The following is a 26,363-nucleotide window of genomic DNA, read 5'->3' as shown; positions in this document are numbered from 1 at the left end:
CTTGGAAAACAAAAGTAACAGTTTTCTCATTTTTAAAGGTTTTGTTAAGATCTGTTAATGACTCACAAAGAAATAGTATTGGGTATATTTGAAATTAGTATTTATTCATTTATGTTGATAAGTGAAAACACAAGATGGTTATCAAGATGGAAGTACTTAATATGTATATTTCAATATTCTTAGATGCAAATAACTTCACTTTTGATGTATTTTTATTTTACATCAGTTTCGTTTCAACTTAGGTTAAAGGGGTTCTTGATAATCTGACATGATAAGTGGTGTTGGAATTGGCATTAAAATCCACCATGCTCTACAGCACTTCATCCTTCTTCGGCAGGCACCAATTTGATCTTCTACTACTTTGCAGACATCTCTTCTGCAAACACCAGACAAATTGAGACAATGACCTTCAGCAGCACCCAAACCACCTCTTACTGCAGGAAAGAAGATCCAGTGAGATAGACCACAAATGGAATGTAAATCCATAAACAGTCTTAAGTAACAGAATAAATTTAGTATGAGCATTTCTATGTGGGAGCTTTTGAAATGGTTGCTGCTCATATGTCAGAGACACATGCAGATTAAGAAAGGTAGTAGTTCCGATCCTGGTTTGGCACAACAGTCACGGTATTTTTGGTGGGGGAAAAGGGATGTGGGAGGGGATGGTACATCTTCATCTTTTCCTCTGGATTTTCTCTCAGAAATGGCTGTTGCTTACTGCAGGGCAAAAATGCCAGTGTCTTCTGCCAGAGAGGGTTACTGAGGGCCATAGTGGTTCCACCTTGTGGCTGATACTGATAGTCCCTTTCTGCTTTTTTCGTTCCTAGCCAAAAAAGATGTTTCTGCTGTCTCAGGTATGCTGATTTCAGGAGTTGTTTTTCCTATATGGCTATTCGTTTTTGTTTTTTTTGTGTTTTTTTTTCTTTCACTCTCTCTCTCTCTCTCTCTTTTTTTTTTTTTTTTTTTTTTTTGGCTTCACTGTGTTGCTATAGTTTCTTAAGTGGTCCCTCGAACCCTCCCAGCGCTATTTTGGTTTGTACATACCTATCTATAAATTTTTTCTTGGGGGAAGTGTAGAGTTAAAGGCTGGTATATCCTGCTTTTGCTCCCCCGAGTGATTTTATTCCCCCAAGCTAATATTTCAGGCTTTCAATTTATTCGTGCTTTCATCTGTTCAAACAAGTGGTAATTACTTTTTCTCTCCACATTTAGATTTGCTCTATCTACTTTAATTGCTAATAGCGTCTTAGTCATAGGATAGATTAGTTAGAAAAAAGTATATTTTTGACATTATAAATGATCCTTTCAATTTGTGTCTAAAAGTGGAAAATATTAGAAAGCTTGACATTTATTATTGTGTCCAGACCAGTATTTCCTCCAGATAACCTTTATTACAACAAAGATAATTTAATGAAGATCTCTCTAATGGTAAAGCTAGTGGCTTTGTGCAATTATAATATCCTTAAAGTGACAGTCTGGTGGAAAGACCAACTAAAGCAAGGGTTAGGAGAAAAACAGTTATTACTTTCATTTTGGTCTCACTCTGCATTAAGAGTTTTCATTGTGTCAAAGATTTATTATTCATTAAGTAGCCTAATGTTCATTTAATAATAAATGGATCCTATTAAATATGATTTTTAAAATTATAATCACATTACTTTTATTCACATCTGTCTACTGATGCCATTCACAGATGAGAATGGTATAACGTTATTTTATTTTTTTCATTTTGCCACATCTTTATTTACTTAGGTTTATGCTGTATCAAACAATGTATGTGTGGGAATAATGGGTGATTCAGGAATGCACGAGGGGGAGGTTTAAGCTCTTTAACTTTGAACAATTAAAATTAGCAATATAATATTGAAATACATGCATAACACTCAAGTGATACTTTCAAAATAGTGTATATTTCCTATGTTTATTTGTAGCTTTTAAACCCAGCTAGAAGTATTCTATTTCTTTTAGGCACCATAAGTCTGAAAGTCTGTAGTGAAAGCTACGAGTAGTAAATGATGCTAATTCATGTGCTCCCACCTGTGGAAGAATTGAATGTCTTAGGTAAAAAAAAGATGGTGCAATTGGTGTACCAAGTATCTTAGAATATAATATGGTGGTGGTTTTTCTGTTTCTGTAGCAGAGTAACATATATACTATACCCAAGTCATCAAGTTATTTAAATATGCCTTTAAACAGGGAGAACTGAAAATAATACTGTGAATCCTGGTAAGCATTTAAAAATAATGAGGAGAATATTGGCTTTATAAAGTCAAAATTTATCTGAATACAACCCATATAGCAATTTCATAGCAAAACACTTGCTTCAATCCTATTAAAGTCAGAAGGAAAAGAAGAATGTCCACTGTCAATGCTGTATTAATATAGTTCTAAAAGTTTTGAACAATGAAACATATTGTAAGAAGAGAAGTCAGAGGACATTTGAGCCCATTGTTTTTCCTCTCCTTCTATACCTCCCAACATACCATTGGAATGTTGTAACATTTTGAAGAATCTATAGTAGTGTCGCAAATCATAGAATACTATGAATGCATCTGAATCTGAGATATCCCCAAAAGATACAAAATAGGTGTGACTAGAATGAAAGAAAGATTTAGGCTTTTGGCCATGACTGCAAGTGAGCTGCTCTCAAGTGACCGCTGCTATAGAACATATATATAGTAGAGGATCTCTTTGAAACATTTCTATCCCTGAAAATGGTTAGGCAAGTTCTTAAAATATCTCCTCTTTCAAACACAAAAATAGTCTGTGAACTGGAGCTTGAGCAGTGGGCACTTTGTATTGGATAGCTGATGGAGGGGGGTGAGGGTTTCCCAGATCTTCTGGGAAGATCTGCTATGATCAGTAATGCTAATGATGGTACTACTGACTCTTGGGACATCAGAAGTTCCAGGTTGTTAATGCTGAAACTTCTATATTGAGTTAAAGCATTGAGTCAGCTTCACAGAGGAAGTCTGGATAATAGCATTCTCATTTCAGACCATAAAATGATGTCAGGTTAAGGATGAACAATGAGTTCAGTATTAAAAATGATCAGGTAAGCAAGACACCATGAATAAAAGTTAATGAAATGAATAGCATATCTAAACCCTTTAAAACTAGATGTATTGAAATCGTCAATGTGGAGAAATAATTAAGCAGGTATGTATCAATTGTTTAAAGAAACACTCTACTATTACAAAGATGTAAAAACAATAGTAAAACAATATAGATGATAGAAAAAACGGGCAGGTCTGGCTGGGTGTGGTGGCTCATGCCTGTAATCCCAGCATTTTGGGAGGCCAAGATGGGTGGATCACGAGGTCAGGAGTTCAAGACCAGCATGCCCAAGATGGTGAAATCTTGTCTCTACTAAAAAATATATATATAAAAATTAGCCGAGCATGGTGGCAGGTGCCTGTAGTCCCAGCTACTCAGGAGGCTGAGATAGAAGAATCGCTTGAACCCGGGAGGTGGAGGTTGCAGTGAGCCAAGATCGCACCACTGCACTCCAGCCTGGACAACAGAGCGAGACTCCATCTCCAAAAAAAAAAAAAAAAAAAAGGCAGGTCTGAAACAAAAAATAATTTAAAAATAAATGCAAGTTATTAATGATATATTAGACAGAGGTAAGAGGATAACTAGTGAAGAAAAAAATGTTTAAATGATATACCCAGAATGTAACATGGAAACACAAGGTCTAACATTTATTTAATTCAAATATGGGGGGAGAGAAGTGTAAAAGGATTCACCATTTCAAGAGATTCTCAAAAAGAAATTAAGAAAAGGTATAAATCCATTGATTCAAAGAATATATTTCTAACAGATGATATAAAAATAAACTCACTTTAGTTAAATTATAAAACATTAAAACCAAACACCAGACCATACAAACATTGAAAAAAGGATAATTTATAATGAAATAATATTTATCTGATTATTATAGGAAAGCAAAAACTAAAAATGAGTAAACTAGTATCAACAAATGTTGAGAGCAAATAACTGTTAATATAGAATTGGGTACTCAGTAATGCTGTCTTTCAAGATCAAAAATCACAATATGAAATTGACAGATAAAAATGAAAATTGTTCACTACCAAGAGAACTGCAGCAAATAAAATTTCAAAGGCTGCATATCAGAAAGAAAGAATTTAACCCAAAAGCTGATATTAGAGTCAACTTGGTATTCCATAAATATCACTAAACTGATGATAATAGTAACACTTTCTGACACGTGGGGATTCTGGAAAGAAGTGAACTTTTACTTTTGTTTAGAATTTAGAAAGTTATAGAAAAATGCTCTTGCCCTGACAAAGAGAATAAGCTGGATAATCTATAGATCATAGATTTCATTTTAAAACACAGAACTGAGGTCTCAAAAAAAGCTAATTAACTTAAATTCAGAGTGATGAAGCCCTGCTGAAAAAAGAACGGATCCACAGATGCTTTGTGCCTAGCTGAGTTGCAGCAGCAGAAGCAGGAGGAAGCTGCCCTTGGTGGAGATAACAAGGAAACAAGTGAATCTCCAGCAAATGTTGAAAGGCTGAGTGTGGGCTTGTGATAGTTTAGCATCATCAGTAGGGGCCCAAACACACTCACTCTCACTCACTCTCCCTAACTAATGCTTGCTTGCTTGCTTGCTTTCTTTCTTTCTTTCTTTCTTTCTTTCTTTCTTTCTTTCTTTCTTTCTTTCTTTCTTTCTTTCTTTCTTTCTTTTCTTTCTTTCTTTCTCTCTCTCTCCTTCCTTCCTTCCTTCCTTCCTTCCTTCCTTCCTTCCTTCCTTCCTTCCTTCCTTCCTTCCTCTCTCCCTCCCTCCCTCCCTTCCTTCCTTTCTCTCTCTCTCTCTCTCTCTATCTCTTTCTTTCTTTGGAGTCTCACTCTGTCGCCTAGGCTGGAGTGCAATGGTGCGATCTTGTCTCACTGCAACCTCTGCAAATGTAATAATAAATGCTGCTGAAATTCAATCCTGTCAGATCTAACTGCCTGCATATAAATTTCCAGGTCCCACAAAGACATCTCATTGAGGTCACATTCTGTTGTATTCTTACTTTGTATCTTGAGATGCCTTGGTGGGACATGGAAATTTATATGTAGGCAGTTTGATCTGACAGGATTGAATTTCAGCAGCATCCATTATTATATCCACTCACTAGATCAAAAAACATGGATGGAATCTTATCAACAGGAACTACTGCTAAATGAGTCTCTTTTCTATTTTTCCCTATTATTGTCCTAGTGAAGCTGTAAATATTAGGTTCTTGAACCCACAGGACTGATTCTAGGATCTTGTCTGGCCAGGGATATAGCCTTCTAATCTGCAGAACCTTGTAGTAATCAGCTACCAACTTACCTGGGGATAAAAGAATTGAAAAAAGAAGGAGAATAAGAAGAAGCAAATGGAGTCTCATGACTGAAGGGCCAGCATCAATGTGGGTTGAGCCTGGAGTCTCTGGACATCGTGGGTCTGGGCCTTTTTATGATGCTGTCTGAGTCTGTGATTTGTTCTTCGTTAGTAGAGCCTAACGAAAAGAGAATAACTAAATCTCCCACAAGAAACTTCCAGGGATACACAAGTACATAAATGTGGTGATATCTCAATGGATGAGAAAGCAGGTGAATGCTATTTATTTCCAAAAGACTCAGGATGTCTTACTGTCACCTGCTTTCTTTATTATTTTCAACATGCACATGCAATAATCATTGCTCTTACTTTAAGTATAAAGTATTGTTTGCCAGGTAATATAGTAGGAACTGAAGTAAAATTGTTATACAAACACTGTACATAATTAATGCATACAGTTTGGCAAATTTGCACATAGATATTACTCTTGTTACCACAACCAATATCCAGGTAATAATATATCCATCACCTCCAAATGTTTCCTATGTCCCTTTATTGTTGTTGTTGTTGTTGTTGTTGTTGTTGTCAGAACCCCTAAGATCGACCTTCTTAACAAATTGTTACATACAAAATACCTCAGTAATAACTATAGATACTATGTTTTAGAGCCTATCTCTGTAATTGACTCATTTTGCATAGCTTTAACCTTTGAACAATAACTCCTCGTATTTCTCTTTCCCACTCAATAAAATACCAAACTCTTTTAAAGCACATTCTATATAATCCACTTTATGAAGCTTTTTCTAACATTCTTTTGTCTGCTCCCCCTCAGTAAAGGGAACTACTAACATAACAATTACCTATTTTGGATTTTTGTGTCTCTTACATATATTCCTGCATGAACCCATGTAACACTTTATCTCCCATTATCTTAATATGAAGTAAAATAAAACTTGAAATGATTTTAAAAATGAAATCACAGAAGGGCTTTGTAAAAGTATGATGTACCATTGCTTATTTGTAAGAATTCAAGTGACATTAGGGGTTTTAAAACATCTTTTGTTTTGATTTGTTCTTTGCTTGTAAACCTTGTGTCTTGCATATTGTGGGCACAGTGTCTTTCCCAGCTATTTGCTTGGGGAAGATCAGTTAGAGTTACAATGAACATCAAAGACTATCTTGTCTAGTGACTTACCTTCCAGATGAGGAAATGAGCTGAGGGAAAGGAAGAAACTTGCCCAAGATCACCCAGTGATCAAGTGAGGAAGGTGATAGGGACAGAACTAACACTTGGTATTCTGAGCCTCATTCTATTTTCCACTCTTGCCCCTTCTCTGTTTCCTCCTCTCTTCCCTAGCCTTCTAAAGAAAACTTTGCAGTTCTGCTGCAATGTCTACCTAAGGACACCCTGAGGAGACCCCACTTTTCATCAGACTGCTTTTTTAAGCACTGTCCTGCATTTTCTTCTTCAGTCTTGTTGCATCCCATTTTTGGCGATAAGTAATGCTTCTGCTGTGCTGTTCTATCCAATTAGTTTTTTTCTATTTTCATTGAGTGAAAATTAAAACAACAAAAAACATGAGTTTATCTAAATTTGGAAGTTTTAAAACTTGATTAAAATTTCCTGGGGATATGGATGTAAGACATAGATTTTAAAATATTTTTCATTTTCAAAATTAAAAATCAAACCCATATATTTAGCCAGGGTGACTACTCGATAACTACTAATCAGATGGGTCTTCAGTAATGCCACAAGGTTAATACTCTTATAAATCAATTCCCTGGTGTTTTGTGCTACTGAGTTAATACAATTTGATACGGTATCACCTTTAACCAGGCTTTGAGGAGTCACACAAAGGAACAGCACAACAGAACCATAGGGTGGGATGTGTGGGGAAACCGAGATGTAAAACACAGCCTTGACTCTGACATTTACTCCACTGTTGGGAAAAGTACTTCAATTCCCAGGGCCTTAATATTTTCCTGTATAAAACAGGAAAAATAGAGCCATCTTTAACGTTTTGTCAAATCTTGTTGCTGAGTGATTTTATAGTGTCCGCAGCTATCCTCTCTGCTAATCACAACAAGGTTAACTAACTGTTCTTTCATTTAGTTAAAGAAATTTTTGCATTTGTTTACAAATACTTATTCTTCCCTTCACGAAAAAGGAAACATTTTAAAGATAATTTATAAGATGTTCATAGTCTCTTACATATCAACTCTTCACAATGTGGTAGAGTAGCTTAACCCCGTTCCTAAGAGTATAGATTCAGATCAGCCTGTATGTAATTAACCCCCAAACCAATGTGGAGTGTGGGATAGATAATATATTTCAAACACATGAAAAGGCACACGTACACACACACACACGCACACACACACACAGTATTACCAAAGCAGAGGTGCAGATGAAAATATTGGATAGACAGCTCAAAACTCTTAGTACTAAAATAATCCTAATAATAACTTTCCTTCCAAAGTCACCACCAACACTCAGATCTCTTAAAGGTTGGTGCCTTAGGTTTTTGAACTTTGTGTAACTTTTGACTTTCTTATTTGGTTGTATGCTATTTATCTCATAGAAAGAAACTTCTTCTTCATCCTATGCCAGTGCTGTATTGTAGGGGCTTGTGGACGTTTTTCTGCTCTATAGCAATCCAAGTTACTGGTCTCTAGCTTCTTAGGAGCAAGGCCATCACATGCTTTTGTTCTTTGCTTGCTTCCTTGTAAGGGCCCGACATACAGTGGGTGCTTAACAAATATTTGATTAACTGAACTCATTTTCCACCTCCGTTCTCTCCCACTTCAATCTCTCCCTTTTACTTCTTCCAGATTAGTTTTCCTACAGCAAAATGGGAATTGTCCAAAAACTGCCCTTCATCTTTACAACTTGAAGGATTCATTACCCTAAGCAGTCCTTCAAAATTGACTATCACAGACTAGACAAAAAGTCTGGGTTCACCAAGAATAGGCATGTGTGCCATTACATTTTCTGTTGAAAGCTTTGGAAAGTGTCTTTTAGCAAACAACATAAAGCATAGAATTTGACCGTTCCTGACTATGTAAAAGGATCATCCACATTCTCACATGTCCATGGCTACTTTCCCACTCCTTCCCCAACCTTGAAATCCTGAATTCAAAAGAAAACATAAGAAGATAGTATGCCTCATGTAAGGCAACAGGTTGCTTAATCTTTCTTGCCTCTACACATTCAAGAGCTCCAGAAAAATTTCTGAGCTACTTAGGATGTCTGATCCTCTTCTTGGGTAAAAGCAGTAAGTCCTACATGTAGTCACCAAAACCACGTCTGTTCAAGGGGTCTTATACCTGTGATTCATGATTGCATGCTAAACGTAGAAGGATACGCTCTGTTGCAGGGCCATGTCTGGTCATTGTTTAAGTTCTACTTTGAAGGACTAGTTGCTGAGAAGGAAGAGGGAATGGTAATGTTAGAAATTGGAATAAAACTTAAGGGGAAAAATCAAGTACAAGGGACCAACAGTACTAAAGGGCAATAGGTTGAAGATTTCTTTGATTACTGTAATATTTTCAAGGAAACCCCCAGGAATCCTTCCTGGCTGACCCCAACATAGCTTTGGCATAGGCCTTATGCCAAATGTCTTAGGCTAACTAACTTTTCCTAAAGAAAATAGAGGAGTTATGGAGACCAATATTTAGTAGAATAATGCCTGATTATCTTGCTTTTGAGGTCTAGTAACTGCTAGTAAACTTGCCTAATTAATTCACATTTAGAGGTAGAGTAACGAGGGTTTCAAGCACTTGAACCACCACTGACTTCATTTCACGTGAGAGTTCTTCTGGAGAGCTAAGGAACTATGAGGCTGCAGGTCTCTTGGCCAATAAGTCTTCTAGATTTCCTGTGACTCCCTTTTCTGGTCATACGTGATTTTGCTTTTGCTTTGAGTATTATAGCACCATAAGGTCATAAGGTGTCAGACACTCTGCTCTTACCAAGGCTTACACAAAGTTTATCTTGTTATTTGGTAGAGTTTGGCCCATTAAAAAAAAAAGAGAGAGAGAGAACGATAAAGAGGAGGACAGCAATCCTCACTGCTGAAGGAGGAAGAAAGCTTGGCTTTATTTCCAGTAGGCAGAAAAAACTTCCGTCTGTAGCTCTCTAGCACCAGTGGAATGTCTTTGTTTGGATAATAAGTGTCCTTCCATACCTCATTAGGCATATTCGCAGACAGAGATGTACTATGCACATAAAATCACCTTCATGGGATGACTGAAAGTCCATGTTTTATTGGACACTAAGTTCATTAGAAGGATGTGGGTGCATAGTTTTGACCAGAAAACCTTGTTAAATGGGAACATAAGCTACAAATATTTTGGCAAAAGATTAAGGTTTATGAGCAACCAACCATTTATATTAAGTTACAATTAATTAGGCCATGTTGAGAAATAATTTGGTTTAGTTAATGATTAGACATTTTGTTAGTGAACACTTCCCAGACTTTACTAGCCCTGCTAATCCCTGCTTTGCTCCTGGTCTGAACCCCTACAGTGCCTTGTTTATGGTACAGTGCCTACTGCTTGTATGCTAGATTAGTGAATGTCTATTTGCCTCCTCTACTACTGTGTGAGCTTCTTGTTTGCCAGGACAGGGCTATATTCCTCAGAGCTGAGGAGAGAGTTGAATCACGTGGTCATTTATTCTCAAATCCTCTTCAACAAGTGAAGCGAAACAGGACAGTGAAAGGCCACTGCACATGGAAGCAGGAGGTCTGGATTTGAGTTCTGAATCTCTAGATCTGTTAATAACTGGAGGTAGGGATAGAGTCAGGAAAATTTTCTTCCTTAAGTCTTGATAGCACCTATGTAGGTCCAGATCTGTTGGGATTCTCAATAATTACTGTGCATAAAATCAACTGAAAGTTATTTTGCAATGCAGATTGTTAGCCCCATTCTATGAAATGTTTACTGTTTTATAAATTGATAAATAATTTTTATTAGACAATGTAAATTTCCTTACTTGCACCAGCGTACAAAAATATTGAATAATATTAGCAGCGGAATCTTTCAACAAAATAACTATGTATAGCTATTAAACCACTTTGTTTCAAGGCTTTTTATTTTCTTTTATTTATCACCATTGTTTTATTTATAAACATTGTTTCTACTCATAAGGAGTATGTATTCTCTACATGTTTATAAAATTAATGCCTGAATGAAGTTACTTAAACAAGACAGAAGTTGATTTCTTTTTCACTCAAAATTATCCTGTAGTTACACCATTCAGGGCTAGTACAGATTCTTTCTAATGTCATGAGGGATGCAGGTCCCTTCCAGGTATCTGCTCTGCTATACTTCAGAAAATACCCTAGTTTGGCTGCTAAATTTCCACCTATTATTTCTGAATTCTAGACATCAGGGAGAAAAAAGGCGTGGGAGAAGGGCAAAGGAACATCTACTTTTCCTTTTTACATTTTTTAACCAACCTCCCTTAAAAACACTTTGTTGAGATATGATTACATTAAAAAGCTGTACCTATTTAATGTGTATATCTCAGTGAGTTTGAGGATAAGGATACGTTGTGAAAGCATCACTACCATCAAGATTATAAACATAATCATCACCTCCTGAAGTTCTCCCTCCCATTCTAATTATTATTTGTATTAGTAAGAACAATTAACAAAAAATTCACCCTCCTATTATATTTTAAGTATGCAATACAGCATTCATAGCTAAAAGCACTATGCTGTAAATTAGACCTCCTGAACTTATTTATGTTTGCATATCTAAAACTTTGTACTATAATCACACCTACTCATTCACCTGCACCACAGCTCCTGGCAACCTCCAGTCTACTCTCTGCTTCTGAGTTTATTTGAGATTTCAAATACAAGTGAAATCATACAATATTTGTCATTCTGTGTTTGGTTTATTTCACATGACTTCATGCCCTTCAGATCCATCAATGCTGTCACAAATGACAGGGTTTCATTATTGTATAATACTGAATAATATTCCATTGTGCATACATATATATATATATATATATATGTGTGTGTGTATATATATATATAAAACGTTAATTCATCCATCCATGAATGAATGATAACATATGTGTTTTCATATATCTTGACTGTTGTGAACAGTGCTGAAAAGAATATACGAGTGCAGATATCTCTTTCACATACTGATTTCAATGACTTCATATATATATATATACCACTTCATATAAAAATACCATTTTATATATATATATATATATAAAAAATAAGTGGGATTGTTGGAACAAAGTGGTATTTTTATTGTGAATTTTTTGAGAAACCTCCATACTATTTTCCAAGATGGCCATACTAATTTACATTCCCACCACCAGTATACAAAGGCTCCCTTTTCTCCACATCCTTACCAACACTTGTTATCATCCATCTTTTTGATAATAGCTATTCTAACAGGTGTGAAGTGATATTTCATGGTAATTTTCATTTGCATTCCCGTGATGACTAGAGAGGGTAAGAATTGTTTATATATATGTCGTCCATTTGTATCTCCTCTTTTGAGAAATTCCTACTCGTATCTGTTTGTTCATTTTAGTTTTTTAATTTTAATTTTATACACAGAGGATACATGTGCAGGTTTGTTACATGGATGTATTGTGTGACGCTGAGGTTTAGAGTATGAATGATCTCATCACACACCTAGTGAACATAATACTCAATAGACAGTTTTTAAGTCCTTGTACTCAACCCTCCCTCCTCCCTCTAAGAATCTCCAGTGTCTATTGTTTCCACATAAGTGAGAGCTAAACAACATATAACCCAATGTTTGGCTCTCACTTACAATGGAGAATATGTAGTATTTGGTTTTCTATTCCTGCGCACAATACCACACTGGGCTAATTTTGTATTTTTGGTAAAGACGGAGTAGCTTCAGCATGTTGGCCAGGCTGGTCTCAAAATCCTGAGCTCATGTGATCCACCCACCTCACAAAGTGCTGGCATAGCAGGCATGAGCCACTGCACCTGGCTTTTCTAAATTTTTTTTAGCTTATATTGGGTTTGTCTGTTCTAGAATTTTGTGTACATTTATTTATATTACAGGACACTTTTTAGCTTAGCTTTCCCCACTCAGGGTGAGAAAGATTATATTGATCCAAGTTATTGATTAATAGAGTGGATTATCCCCCGTTATTGCCCAATATTGCTCTATAATATGCATATAATTTGTTTCTTGATCTCCTCTCGATAGACATTTGAGTTGTTCCCAGGTTTTGGCTATTGTTAATAGAACTCAAGGACATATATATTATTTTATTTTATTTTTTTATTTTTATTTTTTGAGACGGAGTCTCGCGCTGTCACCCAGGCTGGAGTGCAGTGGCCGGATCTCAGCTCACTGCAAGCTCCGCCTCCCGGGTTCACGCCATTCTCCTGCCTCAGCCTCCCGAGTAGCTGGGACTACAGGCGCCCGCCACCTCGCCCGGCTAGTTTTTTGTATTTTTTAGTAGAGACGGGGTTTCACCGTGTTAACCAGGATGGTCTCGATCTCCCGACCTCGTGATCCGCCCGTCTCGGCCTCCCAAAGTGCTGGAATTACAGGCTTGAGCCACCGCGCCCGGCCTGGACATATTTTTTAAATAAAAAATTTCAATCCAAAATGTCCTTTCCTTTTGACTCTCCAATATTGTGTCAGGGTTACATTTTTGTTGTCATGAAAATCCAATTACATTGAACAAGATGTGTTTCCAGAATCAAGATTCAGTATATGTGTGGTCTAGCTGTGTCCCTAGAATGTAGCCCTTATTAGTTTTATTAAGCATTTTCCTATATAAATTGAAATCAAGTAGGAGATGTATTTTTCCACAGTAGGAGAAATAGAACAGCTTAGGACTTTGGAGAGATAACAACTTGCTGCTTGCCTGTGCAACCCACCTCAAAAGATACAACTCCTCCAACTTTTGGTTTCTGGCGACTTGTCCAAACAATTAGATGTGAACTGACCTTATTCCCTTACAATACTACAAGTCGATCTTCTGCACCTGGCCAAATACAGTATAAAATTGATGGACATACATTTCTTTTGGTTTCATGCTTTCTATTTAAAGCTATTCTCTTTGACTGGGAACTATGGCTCATGCTTATAATCCCAGCACTTTGGAAGGTCGAGGTGCATGGATCACTTGAGGTCAGGGGTTTGAGACCAGCCTGGCCAACATAATGAAAGCTGTCTTTCTGAAAAATACAAAAATTTTCTGGGCATGGTGGCACGTGCCTGTAATCCCAGCTACTCAGGAGGCTGAGGCAGGAGAATCGCTTGAACGCAGGAGGCAGAGGTTGCAGTGAGCTGAGATCCTGCCTCTGCATTCCATCCTGGGTGACAGAATTAACCTTCATCTCAAAAAAATAAAAAGCTAATCTATACTTTTCTTTTGATGCATTATTAGAATGTAGGAGGTAATAAGGCAAAACTATTGTGGGTATGTGAATGTGTATCTGTAGCACCTAGAATAGTGCCTAGCCCATCACTTGTGTTGAAAATTGAGAGAACCTTCTTAATATAACTTTTCCACACTCTAGTTCTGAATTTAAAGAAAGAAAAAGATAGGTTAGCAAATATAGGTATCAGTTATTTCTATTGACCGATCATTTGGAGAACATGTTTTTGGATGTGGGAGAATAAAGGTCCCTAACTCTCCACCCCAGAAATAATTTTGCTGATACAAAAATCAGTCAGACATGGTGGCACATGCTTACAATCCCAGCTACTTAGGAGGATGAGGTGGGAAAATCACTTGAACCTAGGAGGCAGAGATTGCAGTGAGCCAAGAGTGCCCCACTGCACTCCAGCCTAGGCAACAGAGAAAGACTCTGTCCGAAAGAAAAAAAAAAAGTTGTTACTATATAGCAGATAATTTTATTGCCATCTCATTTAAAATTGAATAGTACATTTGGGTCGAATTCTTATGCCTGCAGAGACATTTGCCTCTGGCTTAAAATCACTGGCTCCAGGAGGAAACTCCACCAGAGGGTATCATAAGGATTTCATAGTGTCTAAGTCATCTTGGTAGTTCTTCAAATAATTCCTGGCAATTCTGTTAGGTTTTGAACTTCACTTACTTCTTACGTGTTTAATAAAAAGAAGTTCAAAACATTGCCATGGCTGTTGAGCTCCCACAGGCTTGTCTTCCCTTTAAAATTCATTACATGGTTTGTACTCTTTTGCAAATATAATAATTGGAGGTGGATGCTTTCAGCCATTAAGTTCAAAAGTACTGCTACATGGGCTGGGCATAGTGGCTCATACCTCTAATCCCAACCCTTTGGGAGGCCAAGGGGGGCAGATCACAAGATCAGGAGATCGAGACCATCCTAGCCAACATGGTGAAACCCCATCTCTACTAAAAATACAAAAATTAGCTGAGTGTGGTGGTGCGCACCTGTAGTCCTGGCTACTTGGGAGGCTGAGGCCGGAGGATTTCTTGAACCAAGGAGGCGGAGGGTGCAGTGAGCTGAGATCACACTATTGCACCCCAGCCTGGTTACAGATCAAGATTCCGTCTCAAAAAAAAAAAAAAAAGTACTGCTACATGGACATCCATCATTCTGGCATCTCTACCATAACAGCTGAATATCGAGAATGTCTGTTCATTTCTTTAACTCCAAATTTGTGTTGTATCCCTTGGTCTCCTGTCATATCATGAAGTGTATTATTTACAAAAAGGACAATTTATCTATAGTTATTTCCTCTCAGTATGCTACATCCTTTTAGAATTTAAACATAGTGTCTCCCAACCTGAAATTTGATTTTTGAAAAACCAGAAAAATATTTTTGGACACCTTTTATTTCCAGCTGTTTTCATCTTCATCTCCTCTCCTGAACTCAAGTTGAGGGTAAAATTCATTCGTCAAAATTTCTCCTCAACTCACAACAACCTCATCCCACTCCAATATGATTTTTGTCCCCATGAATTGATACACATAATTCTTGCTGGCAGTGGTAATGTCCTAATAAAAAAAATCATGAGATGGCATCAGACTTTACCTTATTTTCTAGCTCAGCAGAATTTGATCCCTGTCTGATAAGGAAACCATATTTTCCCTAGAAACTTCACTTTTGTCACAGGTTTGGTTCCCAGAGAGCTGGATATAGATGAAGTTTAGTGTGCAGGATGTTTATTAGGAAGTAATGTCAGGATCCACATCTGTGGAAAGGATTGGAGGGAAGCCTTATGTGCAAAGGGACAAGTCTAATGGCAACGCAGCCTGACTTTGTCAACTGGCCGCACAGACAGAGCTGTTCAGCTAAGAAGACCTCCCCTATTTGTCCCAATTGAATCAAATGGCAAAACCTATGCATCCCTTGCCTCCATTAATAATTGTGTGCTTGCCACTTGTGGAGGGTGAGACTTTGAAGCAGGTGGCTTTCTGTGGCTGAAGAAAACCTTAAATGTGGTGGCAAAGTTTTCCAAAGAGACAGAGAATGGCATCTGCCGTGTATGTTGCCCTTTTTCAAAGAGGAAGCAACAAGGATAACGTCCTCCAATGGCTCTGTATGCAGATAGGTGGACAGTAATGTCTGTCCCTCCTGTGACCTAAGAAGAACAGATGGCAGACATGCAGCCAGGCAGTTAGAGGTGACACAGTGTTAGGAGAGAAACATCTGTCATAAGCAGTGCTTTTTTGAATCAGGTGTGACACAAGTCTTGCATCCCTTGCATGGACTCCTTCCCCGTTATCCTGCTGTCCTACCTCATGAAGGTGAGTGGGGGCTGGGTGGTGGGCAGTCCCAGGACAAGGTACACTTTGCCTGCAGTGTTCCCACATGGGTTCCAAAGTAGCCCAGGTGGTCATCCATGAACTTTATATTTTCCTTATGCTTCTTGTCTTTGCCTTTGAGGAACATGTTTCCTTGGACTCTGAGTCCAAACAACTCATGTATCCCTATATCTTCACATTGTCCTTCACTTAAGGGAATCTCTAATCTCTAATGCCTTTGTTTTATTATTACTATCAATATTATAATAATTAACATTGTCATTATTAACTTCATTGTTGATTTTCAGTTATTTTTATTAATGGAGTTAGTATGAATTATTCTTTTGTGGCTACTTACACCAAGATGAAGATAATTTATTAGTTCAGGAAGAATCTGCATTCTGAAGGTGAATAGAAGTTCACACTACAGATGGGCAGACACATGCCCTCCCAATTCCTGATGGACCTCCTAGTGCCTCCTAGACCTAAGGGGTCTCCTGCAATGCTCCAAGATGCCACCAAGGCAGGAATCTGCTTGTGCATGCCTGAGAGCATCCAGGATGAAGTGAGGCTCTGAAAAAATGCACGAATTTCCACATAATCCCCAAAAACCTTACAGGTGAACTGGATGCCACAGAAACAGGAGTGGTCATTGACACAACAAAGTCACCAAAATGTTTTGACGTCAATTAGAAAATTCAGGAATCACTCTTGCTGCCATTAAGTGGAAGAACAGGAGCCTGTGAATGGCATCCATGGCCTGCCTGAGACTCCACAGATATTTCTATGTGGCTTCAGGTACCAGGAATCTCCATGATTTTCAGAAAGGTAGGGACAGCTTATGCCAGCCTATCCCTCTGCAGAATGTGCCCCAGCGGATCAGAGGATGGAACCATCATGGACTGCACAAAGGCTCAAGGGCAGCTTCCCAGACCTGCCTGTGACTCTAGGTAAGTTCTGAGTCCATGTGGGTGCTGAGGAAAGGTTAATGATGATTTGGAAAGATGGGACAAGCAGACACCACCCCTAAACAATCTGCACGATTCCAACTACAACAGGAAGCCAAAGACCAGCTCATGCCACACTAGTGCACCTTGAAAACCCCTGGATGTAATGCCGCTCTGCAGAGAGTTCAACAAAGAAGTGGCTGGGAATTTTACATTCTAGGCCGCATTTTCCAGTGCTTCTGGACACGTGATCAGAAATTTAACATTGGTATATCTAACTCTGACATTTTTCACAAAATGGTTTTTTAAAATGAGGTAATAGAGACAAAATATAATACAACCATATGTATTATATGCCAAAATATGCTTCACTGGCATCAAGTAGACTCACCTTGAAATACAATCTAGGACAACCTCCATTTTCAGAATATTTTCTTTTCCAGAGTGAAACTCTCCCACCAAAAACCAAGAACATCACAGGTTTTTGCCTCCAACAAACCGACAGAAAGCCAATACATTTATTCTACCACTGTGAAATGGACTGCGGTGCAACACATACGTGTGAAACCCGACACGTGGCATCGCCGTGAGCCAAATGGGGACTCGTGGTGCAAGCAACCCTCCCCACGTGTTAGCGTGCGTGAGATTCACTTGGCAGAATTTGACTAGGTGCGTGTTGGTAGAGTGGGGCTGAGGTTCTCTTGCCCCTGTGGATGTTTAAGAAGTCACAGGTCTTGCGAAGACCTGTGGTCCCTTCAATCAACTCTGTTTCGGAGACATAATGACTTGGATTGCTGACAAGTCAAGAAATTTTCAAGCCCTTGGAAAATCAGTTACACACAAACACGGAATGAAAGTCAAAAGAGAGTACGTCATCTTTTTTGAGAATTTTATTCACTTCAAAACAAATTAAACACACCTATTTCTAACGGCATTCCAGAGCCCAATTTTCGAGGCTGAGGAAACACCCCAAGAACGCATTGCGCAGAACGCTTCACAGCGTCCAAAACACTGCTGTCAGGGCGGGGCACAGCTGAAGGCCTGCATCTCTCGGGGTTGCCTAACTGTTCCCTGATTCAGTCATCTGGAGAGCAAACACACAGTCATTCCCCGGTTTCCTACTGACATCACAGCGAAAGTCTGAATCCCGCGCGTCACCGTCACCCAGTTTCTGAGGCAACGAATCACTGGCACAGAAGCTTCTGGTGGCAGGTTTCCGGAGATCCCGGCGAACTACAATGTCCCTCACCAGAATTTGATGAGGCAGAGTCTCTGCATCTGGTCCCTGCCTGGCCTGGGCTCCAACATCCACAGAAGCACCCCAGCCGGGGAGCTTGGGAGTCACCACACACAGTCTGCCCTCTGCTCTGTGCTCCTCAGTCCCATAGACCCCTCCAAATCACGGGAGCTGGATGCAATGGAGCCCCGGCCACCTGTAGTCTCACTCCAGGTCAGAATCGCTGTTCTCTGAGGAGGAAACCTGAAGGTACTCATAGAGGACACTCAGCGGGACAGCAACACAGGGAGCCTCAGACTTCTCTGAGACATGAGGGCTGTGAGCGAGGAAGGCTCCCGGCTTCTCAGGAGAGGGAAACGAGGGAGCTGTCAGGAGGCTGGAGCTCCACCATCCGTTTTCCAGTCTCCAGAAGAGCATTCTGAGAGGCTGGGCCCCATCGTGGCTGGCCGCTGGGTGATGGGACATGGTGCAGGCCTGGGCAGTAGGCAGGCAAGGTCTGCTGTGCAGAGGCTGCCGGTTGGTGCTGGGCACCTGGGCGGGTGTCCCCCTGCTCATCTGGGGCGACGGACTTGGTCTGAGTTCGGTTGCAGCTGGCGGAGGTTGGAGAGTCTCCGGGACCCCCAGCTCACCTCCCTGGAGGGCATTTTCGGGCATCTGGAAGGAACCCATTCTCGGTTTCTTGGGGAAGTTCAGGCAAGCCTGAGTCGGAGTCTGGGCAGCTCTCTTGGCTCCTGGCCTGAAACTGAGATTGGAGCCGAGGCCCAAGCTGTGTGTGTCGGCTGGTGGGCAGGGCTGTGAGGTCACCGCAGCACGTTTGTCTTGTGCCTGGGGGCTGATGAACCGGATCAGGCCGTGGGGCTTGGAGGCAGCCTGGGAAACTTCTCAACTGCCACCCTGAGGCCTGCTGTGTGTCGGCTTCACCACGACGAGAGGCTCCGGGCCCTGCTGCCTGACTCCAGGCTGAGGGATGTCGGCCACAGCCCCTGTCTGTCGTTCCTTTGGTCGGAGACTTGACGAGGAGCTCGGACTGGCTTTTCTGAGGGGAGACAGTGAAGCCAAGACGGATACCGTGTCAGACATTTTCGTAGCTGAGCCATCAGTGAGGGCAGGGTCCACGCGTGGCCTCTTATTGGTTGTGTGGACCGGCATTGGCCTGCTTACAACCTGAAAGAAAGGAGACCACACACGTTAGAAGTTCATCAGCATGGAGCCAATATGGAAATCAACCACATCCAAAGACAAGGTGCACACAGCAGGAAATTCTTAATACGGTATGGACAGGCGGTCCTTGGAAGTAGGAACAGATCCTTAACGTGAGTGCTGATCGGGACAAGACCCATGAAAAATGCACTCTTGAGCTATGATCTAAGAATACCATTTTTCTAAAGACTGTGTCTTGGGCATTCACTGGATCAAAGCGCCTCCACTCAGCCTTCCATGAAGTGGGACGGACTAATGCCCTTCTGAAGGCAGGTTGGTGGCTCAAGGGTTCCCAGGACGCCTTTTCTGAAAACATGCATGTTCCTAGGGTGAGCCTCCTCCATGTTTGGGGCCCCTGAGGGACTAATTTCCTCACGCTGCTAGGAAGATGTTGTTGACAGGCTTGCCATCATTGCACAGAAAGAAAGCAACAGGAAATATGGCATCTTCAGATGCCTTCACCTGGAATCAAATGGACCTGGAAGGATCGTGGAGTCCCTGACCCCAAGAAGGCAGGGAAGAAGGGTTCCCCGATCCCCTCACACACACGAGAACCTGAAAGAAAATCAACCAGAGTGACCTAGTGGAGCAAAGAACAGGGACCCATGGTGACACTCACCTCAGATAAATCCAAGATTCCATGGATTCTTTTCGATTTGGAAGCGGCTTCTCTAAAGGTTTCCCAGAAAAGGTCTGGAAGGGAGCCTTCCTCTGCGGGTCTTGTTGCCTGCAGAAGAGAAAAAGTTCAGGCCATGTATCCGGTTTTCCCCAGGAGACAGGAAGAATTCAGTCTCTGGCCCAGTCCTGTTCTGTGTTTTGTGATAAATAAATGGAACTCTTATGCCCTTTCCACCTCTGCACCTTCCCTCATGTGCCAACCTTCCCATTCTCCCAGTGGCCTTCTTGGCTTCCCAAGTAAGGACCAGTATTTGGATTCCATTGCTTTCCCCCCGTCATGGGGAACCTGCACGAAGCTTCCCCACCTGACATCGTCCTCCCGCAGCTCGATATCAGGAACAAGTCTGTTAATTATTATTATTATTAAATATAATAGAAATTAATAGGAATCATCGATAATAATAATCATAATAAAGATAGTAAAAATTAATACTGGTTAAAAATGTTAACGATTAGTATTAATAATTAATAGCAATATCACTGTTAGTAATTAATGATATCAGCAATTAATGTTACTTAAGTCAATACTAAGTGATGTTGGTTATAAAATAATGATTAATTTTATGAACTACTAGCATTGCTAAGTGACATTAATATTAATAATTAATTTTAAGCATGCATAATCATATATTTAAAATAATTATCCATAATTAGTAATGGTATCCTATTAATTATTAGTATCATCAATAATTGTTAAAATCAGTCATTGATGTTTAATAATTAATCATATTATTACTCTTAATACTGCAGTGTGTATACAGCTACCTGTGATGTCTTTCCTAATATCAGAGAGGGAGAGCATGGTTTTAGTTTTAATATCGCAATAAGTGTACACTCACCCTGTGATGCTACACTAATATTCAGTGTAGTAGAGTATGACATGACTCCCAACATAGCAATGAATAGATAGCCACCCGGTGATATAGCTCCTAATATTCACGGAATATGCGTATGATATTACTCCCAGTATCGCAGGGAGGGTACAGCTCTTCTGTGTTATGATTCTTAATATCCGGAGGGGGAGAGGATGATAATAATTCCAGTGTTGCAGGCTGTGTTCACCGGCCCTGTGACATTGTTATTAATATCTTGGAAGGGAGAGGATATTACTCCCAATGTGGCAGGGGGTGTACATCCACCCTGTGATATTCTTCTTTATATTCCAAGGCCGAGAGGTTGATATTACTCCTAGTATCACAGACACTGTATACCCCCATGTTTTTAATCCCTGTGATATTGGGAGTAGTATCATCCTCTCCCTGGTGGAAATTAGGAACAGTATCACCAGGGGCGTGTACACTCCATGCGATATTGAAAGTAATATCATCCTCTCCCATCCTGGATCATAGGAACAACATCACTGGGTGGTGTACACTTTCTGTGATATTGGGAGTAACATCATCATCTGTGCCTTGGATTATTAAGGACAATATCACGGGTGGACATGTGTACATCTTCTGCAATATTGGGAATAATATTATCCTCTCTCCCCCTGCATACTAGGAAAGATATCACAGAGTGGGTGTTCACCTCCTGCGATATGGGCATTAAAACCATCTTCTCCTATTCTGGATATCAGGAAGAGTATCACACGGAGGTGTACAGTGTCTGCGATACTGGGAGTAATATCAACCTCTCGGCCTTGGAATATTAAGAAGAATATCACAGGGTGGATGTACATCCACTGCCATATTGGAAGTAATATCAGCCTCTCCTCTCCATGGATATTAGGAACAATATCCCAGGCTGGGTGTATGCCTCCTGCTCTATGGGGAGTCATATCATCCTCTCCCTTCCAGGATATAAATAACAATATCACAGGGCGGGTGAACACAGCCTGCAATACTGGAATTATTATCATCCTCTCCCCTTCTGGATACTAGGAACCATATCACAGAAGAGCTGTACCCTCCCTGCGATATTGGGAGTAATATCATAGGCTTCTTCCGTGAATATTAAGAGCAATATCACTGGGTGGCTTTCCATTCATTGCTATGTTGGGAGTCATGTCATACTCTACCCCCTAGATATTAGCATCAGTGGCACAGGGTGAGTGCACACCTACTATGATATTAAAACTAAAATCATGCTCTCTGTCCCTGGATATTAGGAACAACATCACAGGTAGGTGTACACCCCCTGCAGTATTAGGAGTAATAATATGATTAATTATTAAACATCTATGTCAATTTTAATAATTATCAATGACACTATTAATAGGATACCATTATTAATTATGGATAATTATTTTAAATATATGATTATGGACGCTTGAAAATAATTAGTAATATTAATATCATTTAACAATATTATTAGTTCTTAATATTAATTATTATTTTATTACCTACATCACTTAGTATTGATTTAAGTAACATTAATTGCTGATATCATTTTATTGTTAATAGTGATATTATGATGGTTATACTAATCGTTAATATTTTTTACCAGTATTACTTTATACTATATTGTGATTATTAATATCGTTGATTGCTATTAATTTTTACTATATTTATTAATATTAATAATTAATAGACTTGTTCCTGATATCCAGCTGGGAGAGGATGATATTATTCCCAATATTGAAGAAAGTGTACACCCCTCTATGATGTTATTCCTAATAGCCAGGGGATAGAGGATGACATTATTGAAACTATCACAGTGGGTGTCCATCCCTTCAGTATCTTGTTCCTTCTATCCTGAGTGAGAGAGGATGATATGACTCCCAATATCACAAGAAGTGTACAACCGCCTGTAATATAGTTCCTAACATCTAGGTGGGGAGAGGATGATATTACTGACCATATCACAGGAGTGGTGAAACCCCTTCAATATTTTGCCTATGATCCTGAGGGGAGAGGATGATATTACTCCCAATATCGAAGAAGGCGTACACCCCCCTGTGACACTACGCCCAATATCCACTTTGGGAGATGATGACATTACGCCCAATATCCCAGGGGATGTACACCAACCTTGGGATATTGTTCCTTATATCGAGAGGGGGAGAAGATGCTATTGCTCCCAATAAAGCAGGGGCTGGGGCTGTACACCCCTCCTGTGTTATTGTTCTTAATATCCGGAAGAGAGGATGATACTACACCCAATATCGCAGGGGTTGTACACCCACCCAGTGATGTTGTTCTTAATGTACTCCACATCCCACCACCAGGGATATCATTCCTAATATCCAGGGGAAGAGAGGATAACATTATGCCCAATATCGCAGGGGAGTATACACACCCTCTGTGATGTTGTTTCTAGTATCCAAAGGTAGATACGATGATGTTACTGGCCATATCGCAGGGGGTGTACACCCTTTTGTGATATTGTTTTTGACATTCAGTGGGGGAGAGGATAACATTAATCCCAATATCGCAGAAGGCATACAGACCCCTGTTATGTAGTTCCTAACGTACAGGGGAAAGGGAAGAATATTACTCTCAACGTTGCAGGACGTGTAACCACCCTGCCCCCCGTATATTGTTCCTAATATGCAGCAAGGTGGAGGCTGAGAGTACTACCAATATCCCAGAAGGTGCACACACACCTGTGATATAGTTCCTAATATCTAGCGGGAAAGAGGCTGATTTTACTTTCAATATCGCAGAGGGTGTACACCGCCCCCAGCGCCGGGGTATCATTCCTAATATGCAGACGGGAAGAAGATGATATGGCTGACAATATCGAAGGGGGTGGACACCTCTTGTCTGATATGGTTCCTGATATCCAGGGGGTGAGTTGTTGATATTACTCCCAATAAAGTAGGAACCGTACAGCCACCCTGGGATTTTGTCCTCAATAACAACAGGGGAGAGGTGATATTACTACCAACATTGCAAGGGGTGTACACCCTCCTGTGATATTGTTTCTCATATCCAGGAAAGGAGAAGATGGTATTAGTACCAATATTGAAGGGATGGACACACCCCATGGAATATTGTTCTAAAGTTACAGGTTGAAAGAGGATGAGATTCCATCCAATATAACAAGGAGTGTACACCCCACCTGTGATATGAGTAGTAAAACCTAGAAGAAGAGAGAATGACATTGCTTCCAAAAACACACAGATTGTACACCCACCCTGTGATATTGTTCCTATCATCTAAAGGAAGAGATGATGATACTACTCCCACTACCGGAGAAGGTACACACCCGCTGTGATATTGTTCCTCATGACTTGTGGGGGAGAGCATGATATTACTTCCAGTATGACAGTGGCTTGACACCCAGTCTGTGATACTGCTCCTAATTTCCAGTAGGTAAAGTATGATGTTCCAGCCAAGAAGTAGTGGCTATACAGCCACCCTGTGATATTTCTCCAAATATTCAGGGAAACACAGGACGACATTATCCCAAATCTCCCAAAAAGTGTACACTCATTGTGTGATATGGTTCCTAATATCCGGAGGTGCAGAGGATGGTATTCGTTCTCCTATCGCAGGCTGTTTACACACAACCTTTGAAATTGTTCGTAATATCCTGACAAAAAGAGACTGCTAAGAATGGACACACATTGCAGGGGGGAGTAATTGGCAATTACGATCCACATCGCAGGGAGTGAGGCACTCCCCACGATATGGGGAGTACTAGCATCCCCCTCTCCCCACTGGCTATTACGATCCACATCGCAGGGCAGTTCAGGACACCAGCCCTGCCCCAAACTTGACCCAGACATTGAGTGCCATGGGACCACCTCAGGGTGGGTGGAAGCTCAGCTCTAAGGTATCCTTGCTGCCAAAGACCAACAGTTCCTACTAGTTTCAATCTGGCCACAGGGTCTCTGTTGGTGAGACAGGTGACTATGAGGCAGATACCCTGAAATCTAGCACGACAGAGCTCAACGCCCCATGAGAGGCACCATAACACACAGACTTTGCAGACATACTAGCGAAGGCCACAGCAGGCCCTGAGTGAGGAACAAGCTGACCAAGATCCTGGGGTTCTGCCACACAACCCTTAAACCAGGGACTGGAAACTGTTTCCCTAAAGAGCTAGGAGTCAGTATTTTCAGCTTTGCCAGCTGACCTTTACCTCAAGGATGCAACTCTGCCATGGCTGCACAACAGCAGCCTTCTGCAGGTGGCCTGTGAAGAGATGGGCATGACTGCACCCCCATCAAACTTTACTTATGGACATGGAAACTTCTCAGTGTCATGAAGTGTTATTTTTTTTATTTGTTCAACCAGTTGGAAATGTAAAATCCATTCTTGATTCACAGGCGACAAGAGCAGGCAGGGACAGGCCGCCCCTTGCCGACCTCTGGAATGAGCTTACAGAAGGAAATGACAGGCTGGGCCAGCGCGGCCTCCTCACAGCAGATTCGCTGCAGGAAGGTCCTTCGTAGCAACCACTTCTCATCCTTCGTCTTGGCTTCAAGTGCAGTTCAGGTGGAGAAAGAGAGAACAGAACCGGCCTCAGCAAGAAGAAGGGAGATGCAGGGTCAAGCAGCCGTGTGGATCCATCACACTCAACATTCACACCAAGTGGAGCACAGGCAGGGCCAGCCCGGTGGGGGGAGAAGTGAAGGCTCTCTGGGGTGGGGGACCTCTGGGTGGGCAAGATTCTCTACCTAAAACTCAAATAGAAGATCTACACAGCAGTAGTTACAGAAAACACACACTAACAAAAAGGCCAAAATAAAAATAGGACACCAAGTTTGGACAACCGGGTCTCACAAGCCAGTAGGTAAGAAAGCCCAGAAGGGCCCACCAGAGGCGCTGGGGGTGGGTTCCTGCCTGCAGGGGGCCTGGGACACCCCATTCCCACAGATGAGGACCCAAGCTTTGGGGAGGAAGCTGTCAGAGTCACCCAATGAGCTGCTCAGAGCTGGAGCCACAGAGCAAGTGAGGAGCCCTGGCCACGTCCCCATGTGCACTGAGGAGCTGGGGTGGGGGCATACCCCCAGGGGCCGATGCAAACAGTGGACCGCGGGCCCTCCTCCTGCCCAGAGGATGCTCGACTCCCAAGGGACCACCAAGGCCTGGAACCCAGGGACACACCACCTGACCATCATGCCCAGGCCTCCTGGACCAGGCAATGTCCAGTACAGGCAGGCAGTCTGGACTTGGGGCCAGTACAGGGGTGGATGGTCCTGCTAGGCAGGCAGGCCTCCTTCTCCCTACCAGCTGGGCTGATTGCACTGTAGTTTCGGTTCTGGCAACATATTGTTGCCCACCTTGGCCACACCAGTCCCTGGCTCCCTGGCTAGGCCCAGTGCTGTCCAACCTACCTACACA

General features: G+C 40.9%; 1 protein-coding gene across 1 annotated transcript; it reads right to left on the bottom strand.

The window, feature by feature from the left end:
• Positions 1–243: 243 nt before the first annotated feature.
• Positions 244–5,405, bottom strand: LOC144334824 (beta-defensin 109). The gene is made up of 2 exons (XM_077966588.1): positions 5,348–5,405; positions 244–434 (listed from the first exon to the last, which is right to left on the bottom strand). The coding sequence occupies exons 1-2, from the start codon at positions 5,403–5,405 to the stop codon at positions 244–246; spliced, it is 249 nt and encodes an 82-aa protein (XP_077822714.1).
• Positions 5,406–26,363: the final 20,958 nt, after the last annotated feature.

This window comes from Macaca mulatta, chromosome 15 (genome assembly GCF_049350105.2).
Source record: "Macaca mulatta isolate MMU2019108-1 chromosome 15, T2T-MMU8v2.0, whole genome shotgun sequence".
In the NCBI taxonomy this organism is placed as follows: Eukaryota; Metazoa; Chordata; class Mammalia; order Primates; family Cercopithecidae; genus Macaca; species Macaca mulatta.
The sequence above is the reverse complement of the archived record's forward strand: the minus strand, read 5'-3'. Positions and strand labels throughout refer to the sequence as shown.

Bases quoted from the DNA above. Each gene is read 5' to 3' on its own strand.
- LOC144334824 (XM_077966588.1), bottom strand. From the start codon at position 5,405: ATGAGACTCCATTTGCTTCTTCTTATTCTCCTTCTTTTTTCAATTCTT. The intron at 435-5,347 runs GTAAGTTGGTAG...TCTTTCCTGCAG, and splicing joins TTCAATTCTTTTATCCCCAG to TAAGAGGTGGTTTGGGTGCT.